The 16978-nt window shown below is 39.9% G+C and overlaps 1 protein-coding gene across 1 annotated transcript in view; it reads right to left on the bottom strand.

Annotated features, from left to right (window-relative positions):
- Positions 1–16978, bottom strand: part of kcnq3 (potassium voltage-gated channel, KQT-like subfamily, member 3) — a 435667-nt gene that overhangs the window by 127524 nt on the left and 291165 nt on the right. Inside the window, exons 2-4 of the mRNA XM_043688263.2 lie at positions 12042–12132; positions 10108–10234; positions 2753–2925 (exon numbers count right to left, since the gene is read on the bottom strand). Of these exons, the coding sequence (XP_043544198.1) occupies positions 2753–2925; positions 10108–10234; positions 12042–12132 (391 nt within the window). The remainder of the gene's footprint in view (positions 1–2752; positions 2926–10107; positions 10235–12041; positions 12133–16978) is intronic.

Here is a 16978-nt window from a genome sequence, read left to right as displayed (position 1 = left end):
GCAGGAGGACATCAGGAGCGGGCCCAAGGGTAACCAGAACCAAATACAAATGGTTACCCAGCTGGAAAGACAACGATGAAGCTGTTTGGATGCGACATAAGCGGCCCAACCCCGCACTCAGAATCCTAACGTTGCTGGTTACACTCTCCCATGATCCTGTCCAATTTTGGGAAGGATGACTATGGAGAATAAGGGAAAATGCAACTCCCAACTTACCTTTACTTCTTTTGCTTTGTTGCCACTTCTTCTCTGCCTGCTGTAAGTAGTTGGAATCTGTTTCTGTGACTATTGTGGGGAAGGGGTGGTAAGCTTTATTAACCGTTATTAATACTGTGGCAACCCATAGTGAGGGAAGAGGGAGGAGGAAGAAGGGGCTGACAGACAATAAACAATAGGTGCAGGTGTAGGCCTTTCTGCCCTTCGAGCCAGCACTACCACTCATTTTGATCATGGCTGATCATCCTCAATCAGTATCCTGTTCCTGCCTTATCCCCATAACCCTTGATTCCACTATTCTTAAGAGGTCTATCCAACTCTTTCTTGAAAGTATCCAGAAACTTGGCCTCCACAGTCTTCTGGGGCAGAGCATTCCATACACTCACCACTCTCTGGGTGAAGAAGTTTCTCTTCAACTCTGTTCTAAGTGGCCTACCCCTTATTTTTAAACTGTGTCCTCTGGTTCTGGACTCACCCATCAGCGGAAACATGCTTCCTGCCTCCACAGTGTCTAACCTTTAATAATCTTATACATCTCAATCAGATCTCCTCTCAGCCCTTCTAAACTCAAGCGTATACAAGTCCAGTCGCTCCAATCTTTCAGCGTAAGATAGTCCCGCCATTCCGGGAATTGACCTCGTGAACCTACGCTGCACTCCCTCAATAGCCAGAATGTCTTTCCTCAAGTTTGGAGATCAAAACTGCGCACAATATTCCAGGTGCGGTCTCACCAGGGCCCTGTACAGCTGCAGAAGGACCTCTTTGCTTCTATACTCAATTCCTCTTGTTATGAAGACCTGCTGTACCTGCATGCTTGCTTTCATTGACTGATGTACAAGAACACCTAGATCTCATTGTACTGCCCCTTTACCTAACTTGACTCCATTTAGGTAATAATCTGCCTTCCTGTTCTTGCCACCAAAGTGGATAACCATACATTTATCCACATGAAACTGCATCTGCCATGCATCCGTCCACTCACCTAGCCTGTCCAAGTCACCTTGTATTCTCTTAACATCCTCCCCACATTTCACCCTGCCACCCAGCTTTGTGTCATCAGTAAATTTGCTAATATTACTTTAATACCTTCATCTATATCATTAATGTACATTGTAAAAAGCTGCGGTCCCAGCACTGATCCCTGCCGCACACCACTGGTCACCGCCTCCCATTCTGAAAGGGAGCCGCCAAAAGTGTAACTCCTGCCCATTTACCTCCTTCCTCCTCAGTATTCCAAGGCCCAAACATACCTTCCAGGTGAAACAGCACTTTACTTGCACTTCACGTAATCTAGCCTACTGCATTTGCTGTTCACAATGTGGTCTCCTCTACACTGGGGAAACAAAGAGTAGTCTGGGCGACAGCTTCGCACAAGACCTACGTTCTGTCTGCAAAAAAGACCCTGAGCTTCCTGTTACCTGTGACTTTAACACACCCTGTTCACTGGTCAATATCTCTGTCTCAAGCTTGCTCAGCAAAGCTCAGCACAAGCTGGAAGAACAGCACCTCATTTTCTACTTTGGACCCTGCAGCCTCCTAGACTCAGTATCAAGTTCAATAACTTTAGGGCTTGAGCTCTGTAATGTCCTTATCCCAACTTCCTCGAACACAGGCTTTGTTCTCACATAGTATGTTATTACACACAGCCCATTGTTAGCCACTAACAGTTCCCATTACAGTAATAGATATTCACCATCCTAGCCAGATCACTATCCACTCCTTTGTCTGTCAAACCGTTCTTCACTCTCTTTGGGCTCTATCCTCGCCTATCATTTACCCTTTCATGCAGTAAGGAAGACTTTGCTAGCTTGGTCCAGCAAGGTCTTACAGCATGGAAGGCTTACTTCAGCACTGGCTGAGTAGCATTTACTGGACTTGATCCTCTATCTCAGATGGAACTCATTTTTTTCAAAGTTAAAAATGTCCCTAGGGAGAGGTGTCTCCTTTCATTGCCAAACAGGCCTTCTCCTCAACATGTCTTAATTCTCTATGAAACTAATAAAGTTCATCTAACATTGAATATTGAAGAACTTGCACTGTGGAGTGTATCCTCATACCAACTCCCTATAATGCCATGATTTTGAGGTGTTCCTGAAAATGGCTCTGGTCAGTATTGAGTTCAACTAAATGTTATTGGATTATCCTGTGGGGATAATACATAAAGCAATTTTGGTCAAAATACTAGGTATTTCCTTTTATTCAATAAAATTTGAATTTCAAATACTTCCATACACACATGACCGATCCTGCTCAATTTATAGTCTTGGCTACATTATTAGATTCAAACCTTTTACACTTCTGCCTGCCAAGAATATTTTCGCTCCATTTGTTTCTTTCAATATTTTTATATAAAGTGACAAATTGAGAGAGAACCTTATGAGGGAGCCATAAGAGAACTGTTGGAAAATGAAAAGCAGCTTCTGCATGGAATCCATCAGGGGAAAGAAAACAGCAGAGAGCAGAAAGAAGGTCAGGACATTAAATATGAGCCTTTAGGTTACAAATAAGGCAATGACTGTTTGAACTGGTCTCATACCTTGCTGTGGGAACAAATAGCTGATCCTAAAAGTTTCCATGTGCCTCCTCTCCGGTCCATTCGCAACATGCGCAGTATTTGGAGAAAACGTAAGCTTCGCAATGATGTTGCTACTATGTTCTGCAGTGTCCCCACAGCAACAATCACCACAGAGCCAATCAAGACGATGATGTCTAGGCAGATATAAAGAAAAGTTTTGGGATGAGAACAAAAGATTGATTATATCCAGCCTCCAACAAAACTTAAGGGATACTTTAAATTAGATTCTTTGGAAGACTGCCTCTACCTTAGCTGAAGCTCAGCTGGTAATGCTGCCCCCAAGAATCAGAAGGTTGCAGGCACAAGTCCCACTTCAAGCACTTGAAAGTAAAATATAGGCTGGCATTTCAGTGTAGGGCTGAAGGACTGCTCAACTGTCAAAGTCAATCAAGGTCTGAGCTGCAATCTAAAAAGGGTGAATAAACTCCTATGACACTATTTTTGAAAAAGGGAAAAGGAATTACTCTATGGCCTGGTGAATATCTAACCCTAACACAATCACTAAAACAATTATGTAGATAGGATAGTGAAGAAGGCGTTTGGTATGCTTTCTTTTATGGTCAGAGCATTGAGTACAGGAATTGGGAGGTCATGTTGCAGGACATTGGTTAGGCCACTGTTGAAATATTGCATGCAGTTCTGGTCTCCTTCCTGTCGGAAAGATGTTGTGACACTTGAAAGGGTTCAGAAAAGATTTATAAGGATGTTGCCAGGGTTGGAGGATTTGAGCTATAGGGAGAGGTTGAACAGGCTGGGGCTATTTTCCCTGGAGCTTCTGAGGCTGAGGCTTATAGATGTTTACAACATCATGAGGGGCATGGATAGGATAAATTTCCCTGGGGTGGGGGAGTCCAGAACTAGCGGGCATTGGTTTATGGTATGAGGAAAGATATAAAGAGATCTAAGGAGCAACTTTTTCCACACAGAGGGTCATAGAGTCATAGTGATGTACAGCATGGAAACAGACCCTTCGGTCCAACTTGTCCATGTCGACCAGATATCCCACACCAATCTAGTCCCACCTGCCAGCACCCAGTCCATATCCCTCCAAACCCTTCCTATTCATATATCCATCCAAATGCCTCTTACATGTTGCATTTTTACCAGCCTCCACCAGTTCCTCTGGCAGCTCATTCCATACCCGTACCACTCTCTGTGTGAAAAAGTTGCCCCTTAGGTCTCTTTTATATCTTTCCCCCCTCACCCTAAATCTATGCTTTCTAGTTCTGGACTCCCCAACCCCAGGGAAAAGACTTTGCCTATTTACCCTATCCATGCCCCTCATAAGGTCCTCTATAACCTCTATAAGGTGGTACATGTATGGAATGAGCTGTCAGAGGAAGTGGTGGAGGCTGGTACAATTGCAACATTTAAAAGGCATTTGGTTGGTTTTATGAATAGGAAGGGTTTGGAGGAATATGGGCCGGGTGCTGGCAAGTGGGACTAGATTGGGTTGGGATATCTGGTCAGCATGGACGGGTTGGACCGTAGAGTTTGTTTCCGTGCTGTACACCTCTATGACTCTATAACGAAAGCAAGTAATATGTCACACGACCAGAAGCTTGGGACTATGAGGGCTAATTAAATGGCAACCAGGATGGATAATGAAGTGAATCGCTTTTTCTGTGAACTGACACAGGTACAATGGGCTGTTTGGTTTTATTCTGTGCTGTAACCATTCTGTGGTTCAGCAAGACTCAGGAAATTAGGTCAAAATGGACTGTGTAAAAAAAAATTAGTCAAATGGAGGCAGCAGTCAACTCCAGGGGTTACAGTAGTCCTCCTTAATGCTATCAATGGATTGATTACTAATCCCATATCATATTTCCATATGAACGGATGTAGATATGCTGAAGAAAAATTGGGTTCCTATTTCATTTTTTGTTTTACAATGTAACTTTCGACCCAATCCAAATAGGAGCAGGCCATTCAGCATGCAGATGTTATACACTATAGCTGGTGTATGTTATGTTCGGACAGTGTCCCTTTAAGGCCTGAGTCACACTTTTGAGTCATCAGCCAGGCTGCAGACTTGTATTCAGTTGTTTGAGAGTGCACAGCTATGGAATAAAAACTTCGTGTTGGGTTGCAGCTGAAGACGAGTTTGTATATTCTTTAGTCCTGATTGGAGTCTAGTAACTGTCCAGTACAATTCAACATGATCATGACAGATCTTGCGCCGCACCATCATTGTCCCACACTCTCTCTCCATATCCCTCGATACACTTAGCCTCTAGAGATCTGTTTCTTTCTTAAATATATTCAGTAACGTGGGCTCCACAGACTTCTGTGGTCAGTAATTCCACAAGTTCACCTCCCTCTTTGTAATAATAGTTCTCACTCCTAATTTAGCTCCAAAATATTCAGAGATTGTGACCCCTAGTTCTGTATCCTCAGCAATGAGGAACATCATCCCAGCTCAGTCTGTTTAGCCCTGTTGGAAATTTACACATTTCAATGAGATTCCCTTTCATTCATCTAAACTCCAGTGATGTAGACACACAGCTGACCCAATTCTACACAAATATGGCAGATAACATCCAGCATATCTGCTATTTCCAACGTTACCAACTTTCGCACCTTGGGATAAAAGTAAGGATCTTATGCTTAAGTTGTATACAATATTGATGAGACCACATCTTTAATCCTGTGTGTAGACTTGGTCAACTAATGGATATAAATGGAAGGATGTAAATGCATTGGAGTAAGCTGGGAGGAGGCTTACTGAATTGATATCTGGACAGAGTTTTATGACGATTGGTTTTATCAGTTTTATGACAGGCTGGGCTTGTTTTATTGGAATTAAGAAGAATGAGGGGTGAATTGATCAAAATGTATAAGATCCTGAAAAACATTGACAAGGTGGACATGGAAATACCATTTTCTCTTGTGGGTCAGTCCAAAACTAAAGGGCACTGTTTAAAAATTAGGAGTTACCCTTTCAGTACAGAGATGTTCTTTGAGAGGTCATGCGACTTTGGAGCTCTCTTGTTGAGAAAGTGGTGGGTATTTATTTTGGGGGGTTGGTGTTGCTGAATATGTTAGAAGAGGTGATAGACAAAGTAATTACAGGTTATTAGGTGTAGCTTAGATTAGATTCCCTACAGTGTGGAAACAGGCCCTTCGGCCCAACAAGTCCACACCAACCCGCCGAAGCGTAACCCACCCAGACCCATTCTCCTACATTTACCCCTTTACCTAACACTACAGGCAATTTAACATGGCCAATTCACATAACCTGCACATTTTTGGATTGTGGGAGGAAACCGGAGCATCCAGAGGAAACCCATGCAGACACGGGGAGAATGTGCAAACTCCACACAGAGAGTTGCCTGAGGCGGGAACTGAATCCAGGTCTCTGGCACTGCGAGGCAGCAGTGCTAACCACTGTGCCACCGTGCTGCCCACAATGAGAGTGTGGAATATGAAACACAAACACAGCAGCCATGACAGAGCAGGCTCAAGGGGCCAAATGACCTAGTTCTGTTCCTTGCGTTCTGAGGAAGGGTCACTGGATCAGAAACGTTAATTTTGATTTCTCTCCATAGATGCTGCCAGACCTGCTGAGCTTTTTCAGTAATTTCTGTTTTTGTTTCTGCTCCTAGTTATATGTTTGTGTGATGGCGATAATAGAGCGCAGAGATTAATCAGATTTCAGTTCCATTCATTTCTCCAGCACCTTTCTTTCATTAAAGCTCATCTCCTTCAATTCTTCCTTCCGAATAGACCTTGCTTCACTCACATTTCTGGGAAGTTATCTGTGTCTTTTTCCGTGAAGACAGAACTAAAGTTTCGCTGTGTTACCATTTCCTTGTTCTATATGTGAACTCTCCTGTTTCAGACTCTGAAGGCTCTACTTCACCTTCATTAATCTATTTCTTATTATATACTTTTACAAGTGCTTAAGGTCTGCTTTTATGTTTGTTGCATGTATTCTTTATTCTTATTTTCTATTTTTTTCACCTGTAATAAATCTCGTAATCCTCTTTTAATTAATTCTAAACTGCTCCCAGTCCTGAGGCTTGCTGCTTTATTCTAGCAAATTTATATGACTCTTCTTTGGATCTAATATTATGTTCATTTTGTTAGCCATAGTTTGGCCACTTTTTCTGTTGTACTTTTTTTCCTGAAAGAAATGTATAATAGTGGAAATACATAGATTAATTCCATAAATGTTAACTATTAACTATCAACTGCCACTACTGCAAGATGTAATATTGCTACTGCTTAGGTCAAAGCAAAATCTTTGCTATAATTACCTCTTTCAAAAAAATCATTCATTTATCCAACCCTAACCTTAACCATGCAGGCTTAGTCAGCATTTACTTTCTATCCCAAATTGCCCTTGAGAAGATGGTGATAAGCTAATTTCTTGAACTGCTGTGTGTGTGTGTGTGTCTGTATGCAATCCTGGAGCAATTTCCATGATTTAACCAAGTAATAGGGAAGCAATGAGGACGTCTTTCAAAGTTAGAGCGCTGGGTGGCTTAGAGGGACTTTGCAGATGCTTATGTTCTCATGTAGCTGCTCCCCTTGTCCTTCTAGATAGTAATAGTTATGGTTTTGGAAGGTGCTATGTAAGGAGCCTTGGTGAATTTCTGCATTGCATGTTGTGTATAGAACACATTGTTGTTACTGAGCATTGGTGGTGGAGGAAGTGGATGCTTGCGGATGTGATGCCAATGAATTTGGGCTGCTTTGTCCTAGATGATGTCATTAAGTATGGTTAAAACTATAGCCTTCCATACCAGTTGGGAGCATTGCAAATGGTGGACAGGTTTTGGAGAGTCAGGAAGAGCAGTTAATCACTGCAGGATTCCTAGCCTGTGCGCCTGATGAAGGGCTTATGTCCAAAACATTGACTGTCCTGCTCCTTCAATGCTGCCTGACCTTCTGTGCTTTTCCAGTGCTACCCTTTTCGACTCTTCTATACATGGTATTTAAATGGCTAGGCCAGTTCAGTGTCTAGTCAATGGAAACCTTAAGTATATTGATAATGGGAATTTAGTGGTAGTAATGCCACTGAATGTCAAGTGGTGATGGTTAGATTGCCAAATGAAAACTGTTGATGGTTTAGATAGATCCATTTGCTTTTCATAGTGGATAATCATTTTCCTAAGGCTAATTCAAGTAGGTTGTTTATTTTCATGATTTGTAAGTTTTTCAAATAGGATAATATTTTTCTAGTGATGTTTGTTCAGTTTGAGAGATTTAGAAGCTTTCATAGACTTGTGAACTGTCATGAAGTGGATACAGGGCAAGTAGCTGAGGATGACTGAAGATAGTAAGGATGGTGAGGGAATGAACTGGGAGGAGAGGGTGAAGGGTACAGTGGTAGTAGAGTGAACCCGTCTGAATTAGGCCAATGTTTCCAGGAAAGGCAGTGACCATTTTAACCTGGCTGCCTCAGTTTTGGCCTGTCTCCTTGTTTGGCCTCCACCAGAGTGTGTCCCAACCCCCCAGGAGATGTAGTGCTGCTGGGATTGAGGCAGAATTACAAGATCAAGAAAAGTCCAGATACCCAGTTCCCACCTCCAAGATGAAAATCAAGCCTGTATCTGTAACCAGTCACAACACTGAATTATTATCCAGCAGCACAGAATCAAAGCCAGGAAGAGCCAGGATATTTGGTACATAAGTGAAATAAATAGCAAATGGGAAGGAGGAAAGAAGGCAGAATGGAAGAAAGAAAGAATGGAAGGCAGACTTAAACACAAAGGAATGTACAAGCATTTTTTTTTAAAATAAAATCTCCCAACAATACTCAAAATCTGAAGAATGTACTTCACAATTATAAAAATGAATTTTCACTGCCAGATAGGATGTTTGCCTATAATTAAAATTTCTGTCATTGTTTAAAAGAGTACTTACTCAAGAATGTACAAGCCTTGTAAATTTGGGGTGTATTTATCAACCATGTCCTGCAACTTTACAACACTCCATGTATTTTAGTATTTTAATAGATTTAATCATCATCACACAACTTCTTGAGGAGTAGGGCATCTTGAACAGCAAATTCCTGGTTGACACATTTAAGTGTACATATGTATTGACTAGAAGTTGCTGTCCAATTTGCATATTAACAATAGTGCAGTCCACAGCATTTACTTTATTACCATATACATCCTAAGACTGTGAAGATGCTAAGCAAATGCAGTATTTATTAGTGTCACCTCTGTGCTACATATCCACTATAAACTGAAATATAAATTGGACTGCTATACAACTGAATACCAGGAGAGTTTTGTAACTTGAAGTAAAAATGTGGCATTGTGCTATATATTTTTAACTCTACAAAACAATTTATCTTTTCCACACAGTGAGGGGGATACCTTGAGATTGAATGGCACCAAGGGACTTTGAGTTAAGGAAAGTCAGGCTGATGACAGCACTTTGGTTGAGTTGCAGTTTACTAAAAAGTTTGTAAGTGCAAGAGGAGCCAAAGATACCCAGAGCCTGCTAAGCAAAAATATCTAATTCTCCAACACAGTCCTTCCAGGTGGGGAGATAGTCAGAAAAAACAAGTGTAAAAACATCCAGGTCTACTGGCTCAACCATCAAAGTAAGAATAACCATTGCTTTACAAACAGTAGTTTTCCACCAGTGCTAACAGTCAAGAGAAGTGTGAAACAATCTAATCCATCCTTGAAATCTGGACTTTTCATCCTCGAAGCTTTGCTTACCTTGTCTACATTTTTTTCCCCACCCCTAATATCTGTAACAAATCATCTGTCTTTTTATTTGATTGGATTTATTTATTGTAATGCGTATTTTAATACAAAATACAGTGAAAAGTGTTGTATAGTATCGCTACTCTCTGGTTCCAACTTGAAACATAGAAATTAAAACCAAAATATAAAGAATAAATGCAGAAAAACAAATAAATAAAGAACAAAATGTATCATCTTAATCATGAATATGTGTGTGTATGTGTTTGGGGTTTTTGAATGGCTATAGTTTAAGTTACATACCAGTAGATTAGAAATCCTTTCCTAATATTGAAGGAAAGTGTCTTACAATAAATACTCATTTTCTGTGAATTGCTTTTGTTCTGAATAGCAATCAAGCAATTTGAACAACTTGATGGTCACATTGAGATTTTATGTGATTTATTTCAGCTTGTGGAATACCAATGGGGCATGATAATTGGTGTACTTTCCCAGTTAAATTGTGACATGCTATATTTGGTTAGGAATGCTAGCACTTACCATTTGCACCAACGTTGAGGTAATTTAATTACCTGAGTTAATTGTTCACAATCATATTTAAAAGATAATTTCATATTTTTTGTTACTGCCAATAAAACAACCACTGACCTAGGATACACAAGGGCTTTCTGATAAACTTCAGGCGACCTCTCCATCCTCTGAATCGACAACAGCAGCCAGCTGCCCAGACCCTGAGAGCAAACTCTAATCCAAACACAATGATGGTAACAGCTTCCTGTTTAAATACAATACAAGTATTACAACTTCTTAAAGATGCTAAATGAACATTATATTTCTACTAGTTATATGTTCAGTTAACAGTAAATCCCTTCTACAGGCTTGTTATGATGATCTTCCTGATACTAAAAACAACTAGTGGAATGGTCAACTTTCCACCAGTTATAACAAAATTAATCTTTAACCACACCAAGTAGAACCAAACCCTGAATTATGGAAGTATTTATTTTAAAGAGAAGTTTGGCAGATGAGAAAGACATAGACAAGGGCTTGAGCAGCAGTGCAATCAAAGAGAAGGGCAGATGAGTATTGATGGAAATGACTAGAAAAGGAATGGGCATAGATATGTAATGGGACTGGAGGTACAGCTGAGTGATCAATATAAGTGTATGAGTGACAGATGAACGAGGTGAACGAGATGTTTAGGTGAACGAGATCTAGAGGGGTTAGTGATATGTAGAGGCTTAAGTGAGCAATATGTGTAGAATGGTGTATTTGTCGTAATAATGTATGAGTGCAGATGACTCATGCATGTAAATGATTGCATAAAGGAGTAGTAAATAGTGGAATGACTATCTGTAGAGTGGTATATGTAGAGGGGATGTGTGGCATATGGAAATAGGTTTACGTGTAATGGACATAAAGTTTTAAACAAAAGTGTTCTGTTAACAGACAAATGTGGACCAAATGCTAGATAAACTCCTGAATCATTGCCATCTGTGGAGGTCATCTTTTGCAGTTTTGACTGCAAATGTGACAAATTTTCTGATATTTTGTATTTAAATGGTCATAACTCATCATTTAAAATTTTACTTTGTTCACTCTGCTAAGTGAAAACAAAACATGTTTGCCCAATAATCTACAAAGCTGTTCACCATAAGGCCTGGGATCAAACCCAGCCCAAACTGATGGGATGAAGATCTCATTTTTTGCTGGCTGTAAGGGTTGTATTGAAAATGGGCTTGAAGATGGAGCCAAAGCACAATACTTCCCCAATTCTTTCTTATTATGTTTGGCAGCCTTAAGTAGAGAAACGGCATGATAGCTAATATGAGAAGGGAAGTCTGTGAAGTATTAACGTAAGGTGTGAAACACCAAGCGTTACATAAGAAGAATTATTTTCACACAGCAAGTAGTTAGGATATGGAATGCACTGCCTGGAAATGTGGTGGAGGCAGGTTCCATTGAGGCATTCAAGAGGGCATTGAATGATTATTTGGATAGTAATAGTGTACAAGGGTATGTGGAAATTGCAGGAGATTGGCACCAAGTAATAATGCTCATTTGAACAGACAGTGCAGGCGCAATGGGCCAAATGGCTCCCTCTACACAGTAACAATTCTGAGATTCTGAAAATTGGTAAATTGATGCAATGGAAGTGCTTTGCTAATTTTGTGGTCATGATGTGGACATTGAGACAGAACAGAGGGAGTTGTGGAATATTATATTGCAATGAAGCACCAGAATTCTTTAGCAAAACTTAGCAATAGGATTAGACTAGATCCTTGGGCCTACATTGCTACTCAGTAAGAACTAACCAACCTAAAGCATCTGAGCAATGCCATACTATGATAACTGGATTGCTTTGAAAAAAGGATTTATGTGTAGTTCTGTTGAATACAATTAGAATCATATACAGTATTTATAAAGTAAAACCATCAGATTACCCGAATAAAATTAAGACAGAAAATTGAGATTGCCCCTGCATAACACATTACCTAATAAATACAATTTTCAATTGAATAATTATAAGGTTAACTTTACAGTGTGTATATAAGAGTTCTTCAAATTAGATTGTACTTAACCAGTGTCAGGAGCCATTTTTGTGAGAGAGCCTCAAATTCGGAAAATGTTGACAAAATGGCCAGGATTAAGCACCCAAGGACTAACAAAAATCTGTGAAATGAAAAACAAGGATCGATCATTACACTCATCAAGTCTAAAGTAAACATTGAACAAAATTTAGCAATGTACAGAACTGATGTCTATGTATATGAGAAGAAAGCACAATACCCAATATGTTAATATATGTGGTAAAGTCAGTAACATCAACAAGATATTTTGATATCTTGTTAGCAAAATTTAAATTTGTAGCAGCAAAATTGAAATATGGAGCAATTCCTTTCCAGATCCCACCATTTATAAGGAAATGTTTATTGCAGCTGAGACTCAGCAGATTTAATCTTAATATTCCGCATATACTCTGGGAGGAATCATACTCAGCATGGAGTCTCAATGAATTCCAGAAAATCATGCCTAAACTTCAACTGGTCACAAAATCATGAGCAGCAAGGTTCCAATATGTTCTTACATTCCAAGGCTTACCACTGGAAATATGTCAGAAATTAAGCCTTAGGATTTTTAATGTTACTGCTACTTTGATTAATCTCTGTGTGCTTTCATTATGAAGAAAGAAGGTTCAAACTGTGTATGACATGAGGATGCTCTTTACCATCTGTATAACATTAAAGGTGATATATAGATGTATACTTCGGAAGAAAATAATAAACTGAGTGTAGAGACCAGGTAAGACACCAAAGGATGTATATCTAGTATATCAGCTAATAAGGTACAATAGCAACTCACTCCACTCCATTGTGATACCCACTCCACTTACTGTTACAAGGCAATGGTTTAATTTGAGCAATGGAAAAAAAATTAGAATTTACATTTGGATAGTGCCTTTCACAACCTCAGGTCATAACAAAACTTTAATGGACTGAAGACATCAAGCTTTCTCACAATGTCATCTCCGATAAAGCTGTACATTGTTCCCAGTTCCTCCTCTTCTGAGCACTCTATTCATGGGTTGGGATGTTGCCTGACACACTAGCAGGAGGTTAATTAAAGAATCGGTTTTCAAAAATGCAAACCTATTTTTATATTGGAAAGAAATGAATAACTGACACAACTGCTGAAATCCACTGATTAATATGTGAATTATTGTAGCAGAATCTAAATGGAAAACAATTCCCAAGATATTAATTCATTTGTGCATGTCTAATAATATACATAGCTCATAAAACTAATACTTTCTTGGGATTAGCATACCATTACATCAGATAGTAGTCAATATAAAGTAATGCTAAATCTTTACAAGGTTAGTTAGTCTACAGCTGGAGTATTGTGTTCTGTGTTGGGCACCCACGCTTGAGAAATTTCCCTGTGGTAGCAAGATTCTTTTCAGAGGTTTAACATGACTACCAAAAAAACCCAGAGGCAGCAAGAGGAAAATTTTCATTTTATGCACAAAATCATAAGTTGGAACACACTGCCTGAAAAGTAGTGATGGAGGCAATTCAATAATAAATTCCAAAAGGATTTGAATGAACACTTGAATTATAAAAGATTTAGCTGTGTTGTGAGGAAAGAGAGTTGAATAGCGACACAAACAGCTGACACATTGCTATATCATGTGGATAGTGTTTCTATCAAGGGATGAAATTTCAGAAGCCTTGCCTGGCCAATGGAAGGAGTGACAGAATCTGTGACTGCCAAGACAACAGAAAGCCAGGATGGGAATGTCAACATGACTGGCCAACACTGGCAAGGATACATTAGTGGCTCCTGTCCTGAATTCAAAATCAGGCTCATTATGCATTTCCATGGATGGAAGAAACACCTGAGGAATGCCAAACAAGAAAAAGAAAATTTTCTTCTTCATCTCCAAATGCAGCCAATCATGGGCTTGTAAATATGATGAATTCTCCAGGACTTTAGGTTTGTGTGTCTCACAGGATTCTTAAATGGATTCAATAGTATTCATGTTATTTTTTTGCTGCTGGGAATGAAATTTATGCCCTCAGGACATGTTAATAAAATTCCTAGGATTCCTAAGATTGTACTATGACTCCCACAGAGCCACCTCTCTAATTGCCACTCCATCCCAATGGAAAATTACCAGTTAGTCTACAGCTGGAGTATTGTGTTCTGTGTTGGGCACCCACGCTTGAGAAATTTCCCTGTGGTAGCAAGATTCTTTTCAGAGGTTTAACATAACACCTCTCTAATTGCCACTCCATCCCAATGGAAAATTACAATACCAAAAGCCTGGTGCAACAAGATTCCATTCTGAGTTCTGGGTGCATGCTAACATTTCCCATTTGCCTTTAGTCCTAGCCCAGATTGAGATTTTAGACTCTGCTTGCCTACAAACCAGAAGACTAAATTATACAAAAACATGTGATTATCTGAAACTGAGATTGATCCTTGAATTCATTCAGCCCAACAGTTCTTAAATCCTGAAAGTCAAAGCATCTCAGATATTGTAAGAACCTGGCAAGACCCTCTCATGAATGGCTGTATGATTTTATTTGTCTCATTATGACTTTGAGCAATGATGCAGTTAAATTCTGAAGCCTTTTTAAAAAAAGGATACTTTCCATCAAAGCTTAAAGTAGCAACAGAAGGGTCCCAATGTTCTCTGAGAGTAAGAGACTTATAGATATTTTAACTAAACTGTTCAAATTTGTTTGGATACACAACTAGAGCAACTGGGGTTTGAATCCTGACCTCCTGTCCCAAGGGTAGGAACACTATCACAGCTGCAAGGAAATCTTATGTGTAATACCAAATTCATAAAAATACATACTAAGCCTCGATAGTATATAGTCTTTTAGTCAATTAATTACATTTTTTTTCAACAGCTTAAGCCTCCACATTAGTATTCCAACTAATAGTCATAACAACAATGTATCAGTTGATTAAATGATCATTGCTTGTCCTTTTTACTTGTATATTCTCTAATCACAAGGCTATATTACATTGTTTGCAGTGTAGACATTGATGTTGAAGTTCAAATTTAGTTTTTTTAGAAAGTCAATTAATGTCTAAATGATAAATTAGCTATTGGGTCAGAATTGAACTGTTATTTTATCTATGCACGCTGAAAAATTGAAACCTTCACACCACCTACACCTCCAGGGATGCATGTGTTTTGGAAACCTGAGTATTGATTATAGTAATAAATATATATTACAACCATTCATTATTCATGATGGGTATTCAAAATGAAAATGAATTTGCCCCATCAATTAGTGTGAATACAACTTTGGGACATATGAAAACATCAGATTGTCCTTAATATTATATGACGCTAAGCTGCATTATGAATAATACTCCTATGTTATCACCCAAAACAAAATGTACAGTGATGATTTCACAGAATGAGTTAAACCAGCCAATAGTTGTAGCATCAAAACACAGTGACAATTTAGTTATCACCTATTTGTAATAAATTTGAGAAATTTCCACTCCCTTGAGTAGCGTGGGCAATGGTGAGAATGTTTGGAGAGTCTGAAAATGAAACAAATCAGAATCTCAAAATTGAGAAAAAATTCCAAATTTTCCCTCTAAGGTTTAAATGGTGAAATCACAATCTTGCTAATGAGTGGTTATAAACTTGGGGTGGCACGGTGGCTCACTGGTTAGCACTGTTGCCTCACAGCACCAAGGTCCCAGGTTCGATTCCAGCCTCAGGCTGTGTGGAGTTTGCACATTCTCCCCGTGTCTGCGTGAGTTTCCTCTGGGTACTCCGGTTTCCTCCCAAAGACATGTGGGCCAGGTGAATTGACCATGCTAAATTGCCCATAGTGTGAGGTGCATTAGTCGGAGGGAAATGGGTCTGGGTGGGTTACTCTTCAGAAGGTCGGTGTGGACTGTTGGGCCAAAGGACCGAATTCCACACTGTAGGGAATCTAATCTAACTTAGTTCCATGTATTTGTAACTGATTATTAGCTGCACTCACATCACTTCTTCGCAGCTTTCAGTTCGCCATTCCTTCCTCAAGAAGCCTTATAGCACCATTTCCTGACATGAAAGTCAGAGCGGTTACCCAGTGGCAGCAGTTCACCACTTACTCCTCCAGGCCTTCATCCATCTGACTTCTTCACAATGTCTCTGCTGGCAACATGGATACGTCTCTCTTCCAGCCACTGTCCATGCAATTCAGTGTCAGCAACCCACCAGTCTCCCGCATCATCGTATTTGCTCTGTGATCAACTTGGGCATCACTTCAGCCCTTCAACACTCTAGTCCGGAGTTCAGGGGCGCTTCTACCAGATTGCGTTGTGTACAGGGATATACATGTATCTGATACACCTACAAAGGATGCATCTTGTCGCTCAGCTTCATTTCATACCACTTACTCTTTTGAGCTAACTTGGAGGCAGCCTGCCTCTGTGTATAATACTGCTTATCAGCACAGAACGTGAGGCTAGTAACTTATGGTTCAGAGCACTGAGCAGTCAAAGAGTTGTGTTGCTGTATGGCACTGCGCTAAATCAATCTCAGCACAACAGAATATGTCAGCAACTAACGCAGCAAACACATTGCTTGTTGTTCAACCAAATGGCTAAGTCAGAAAATCAAAGCGGACCAGTTCTTAGTGGGATCAAGGGAGACCACGGTCAGTCAGAGAATTGGTCACAGTCAATTGCTACATCAGCTGGACTGCTGTGGAACCATCAGTTCAGGTGTGGCCAAATTGTCCTGCAATGTAACTAAGAAACTGACTATGGTGACTCGGAGATGCCGGTGTTGGACTGGGGTGTACAAAGTTAAAAATCACACAACACCAGGTTATAGTCCAACAGGTTTAATTGGAAGCACACTAGCTTTTGGAGCGACGCTCCTTCATCAGGTGATTGTGGACGGCTCGATCGTAACACAGAATTTATAGCAAAAATTTGCAGTGTGATGTAAATTTTTGCTATAAATTCTGTGTTACGATCGAGCCCTCCA

Source organism: Chiloscyllium plagiosum, unplaced genomic scaffold (assembly GCF_037043375.1).
Source record: "Chiloscyllium plagiosum isolate Xiang-an unplaced genomic scaffold, Cpla_swu_hap1 HiC_scaffold_4, whole genome shotgun sequence".
Classification (NCBI taxonomy): domain Eukaryota; kingdom Metazoa; phylum Chordata; class Chondrichthyes; order Orectolobiformes; family Hemiscylliidae; genus Chiloscyllium; species Chiloscyllium plagiosum.
The sequence above is the reverse complement of the archived record's forward strand: the minus strand, read 5'-3'. Positions and strand labels throughout refer to the sequence as shown.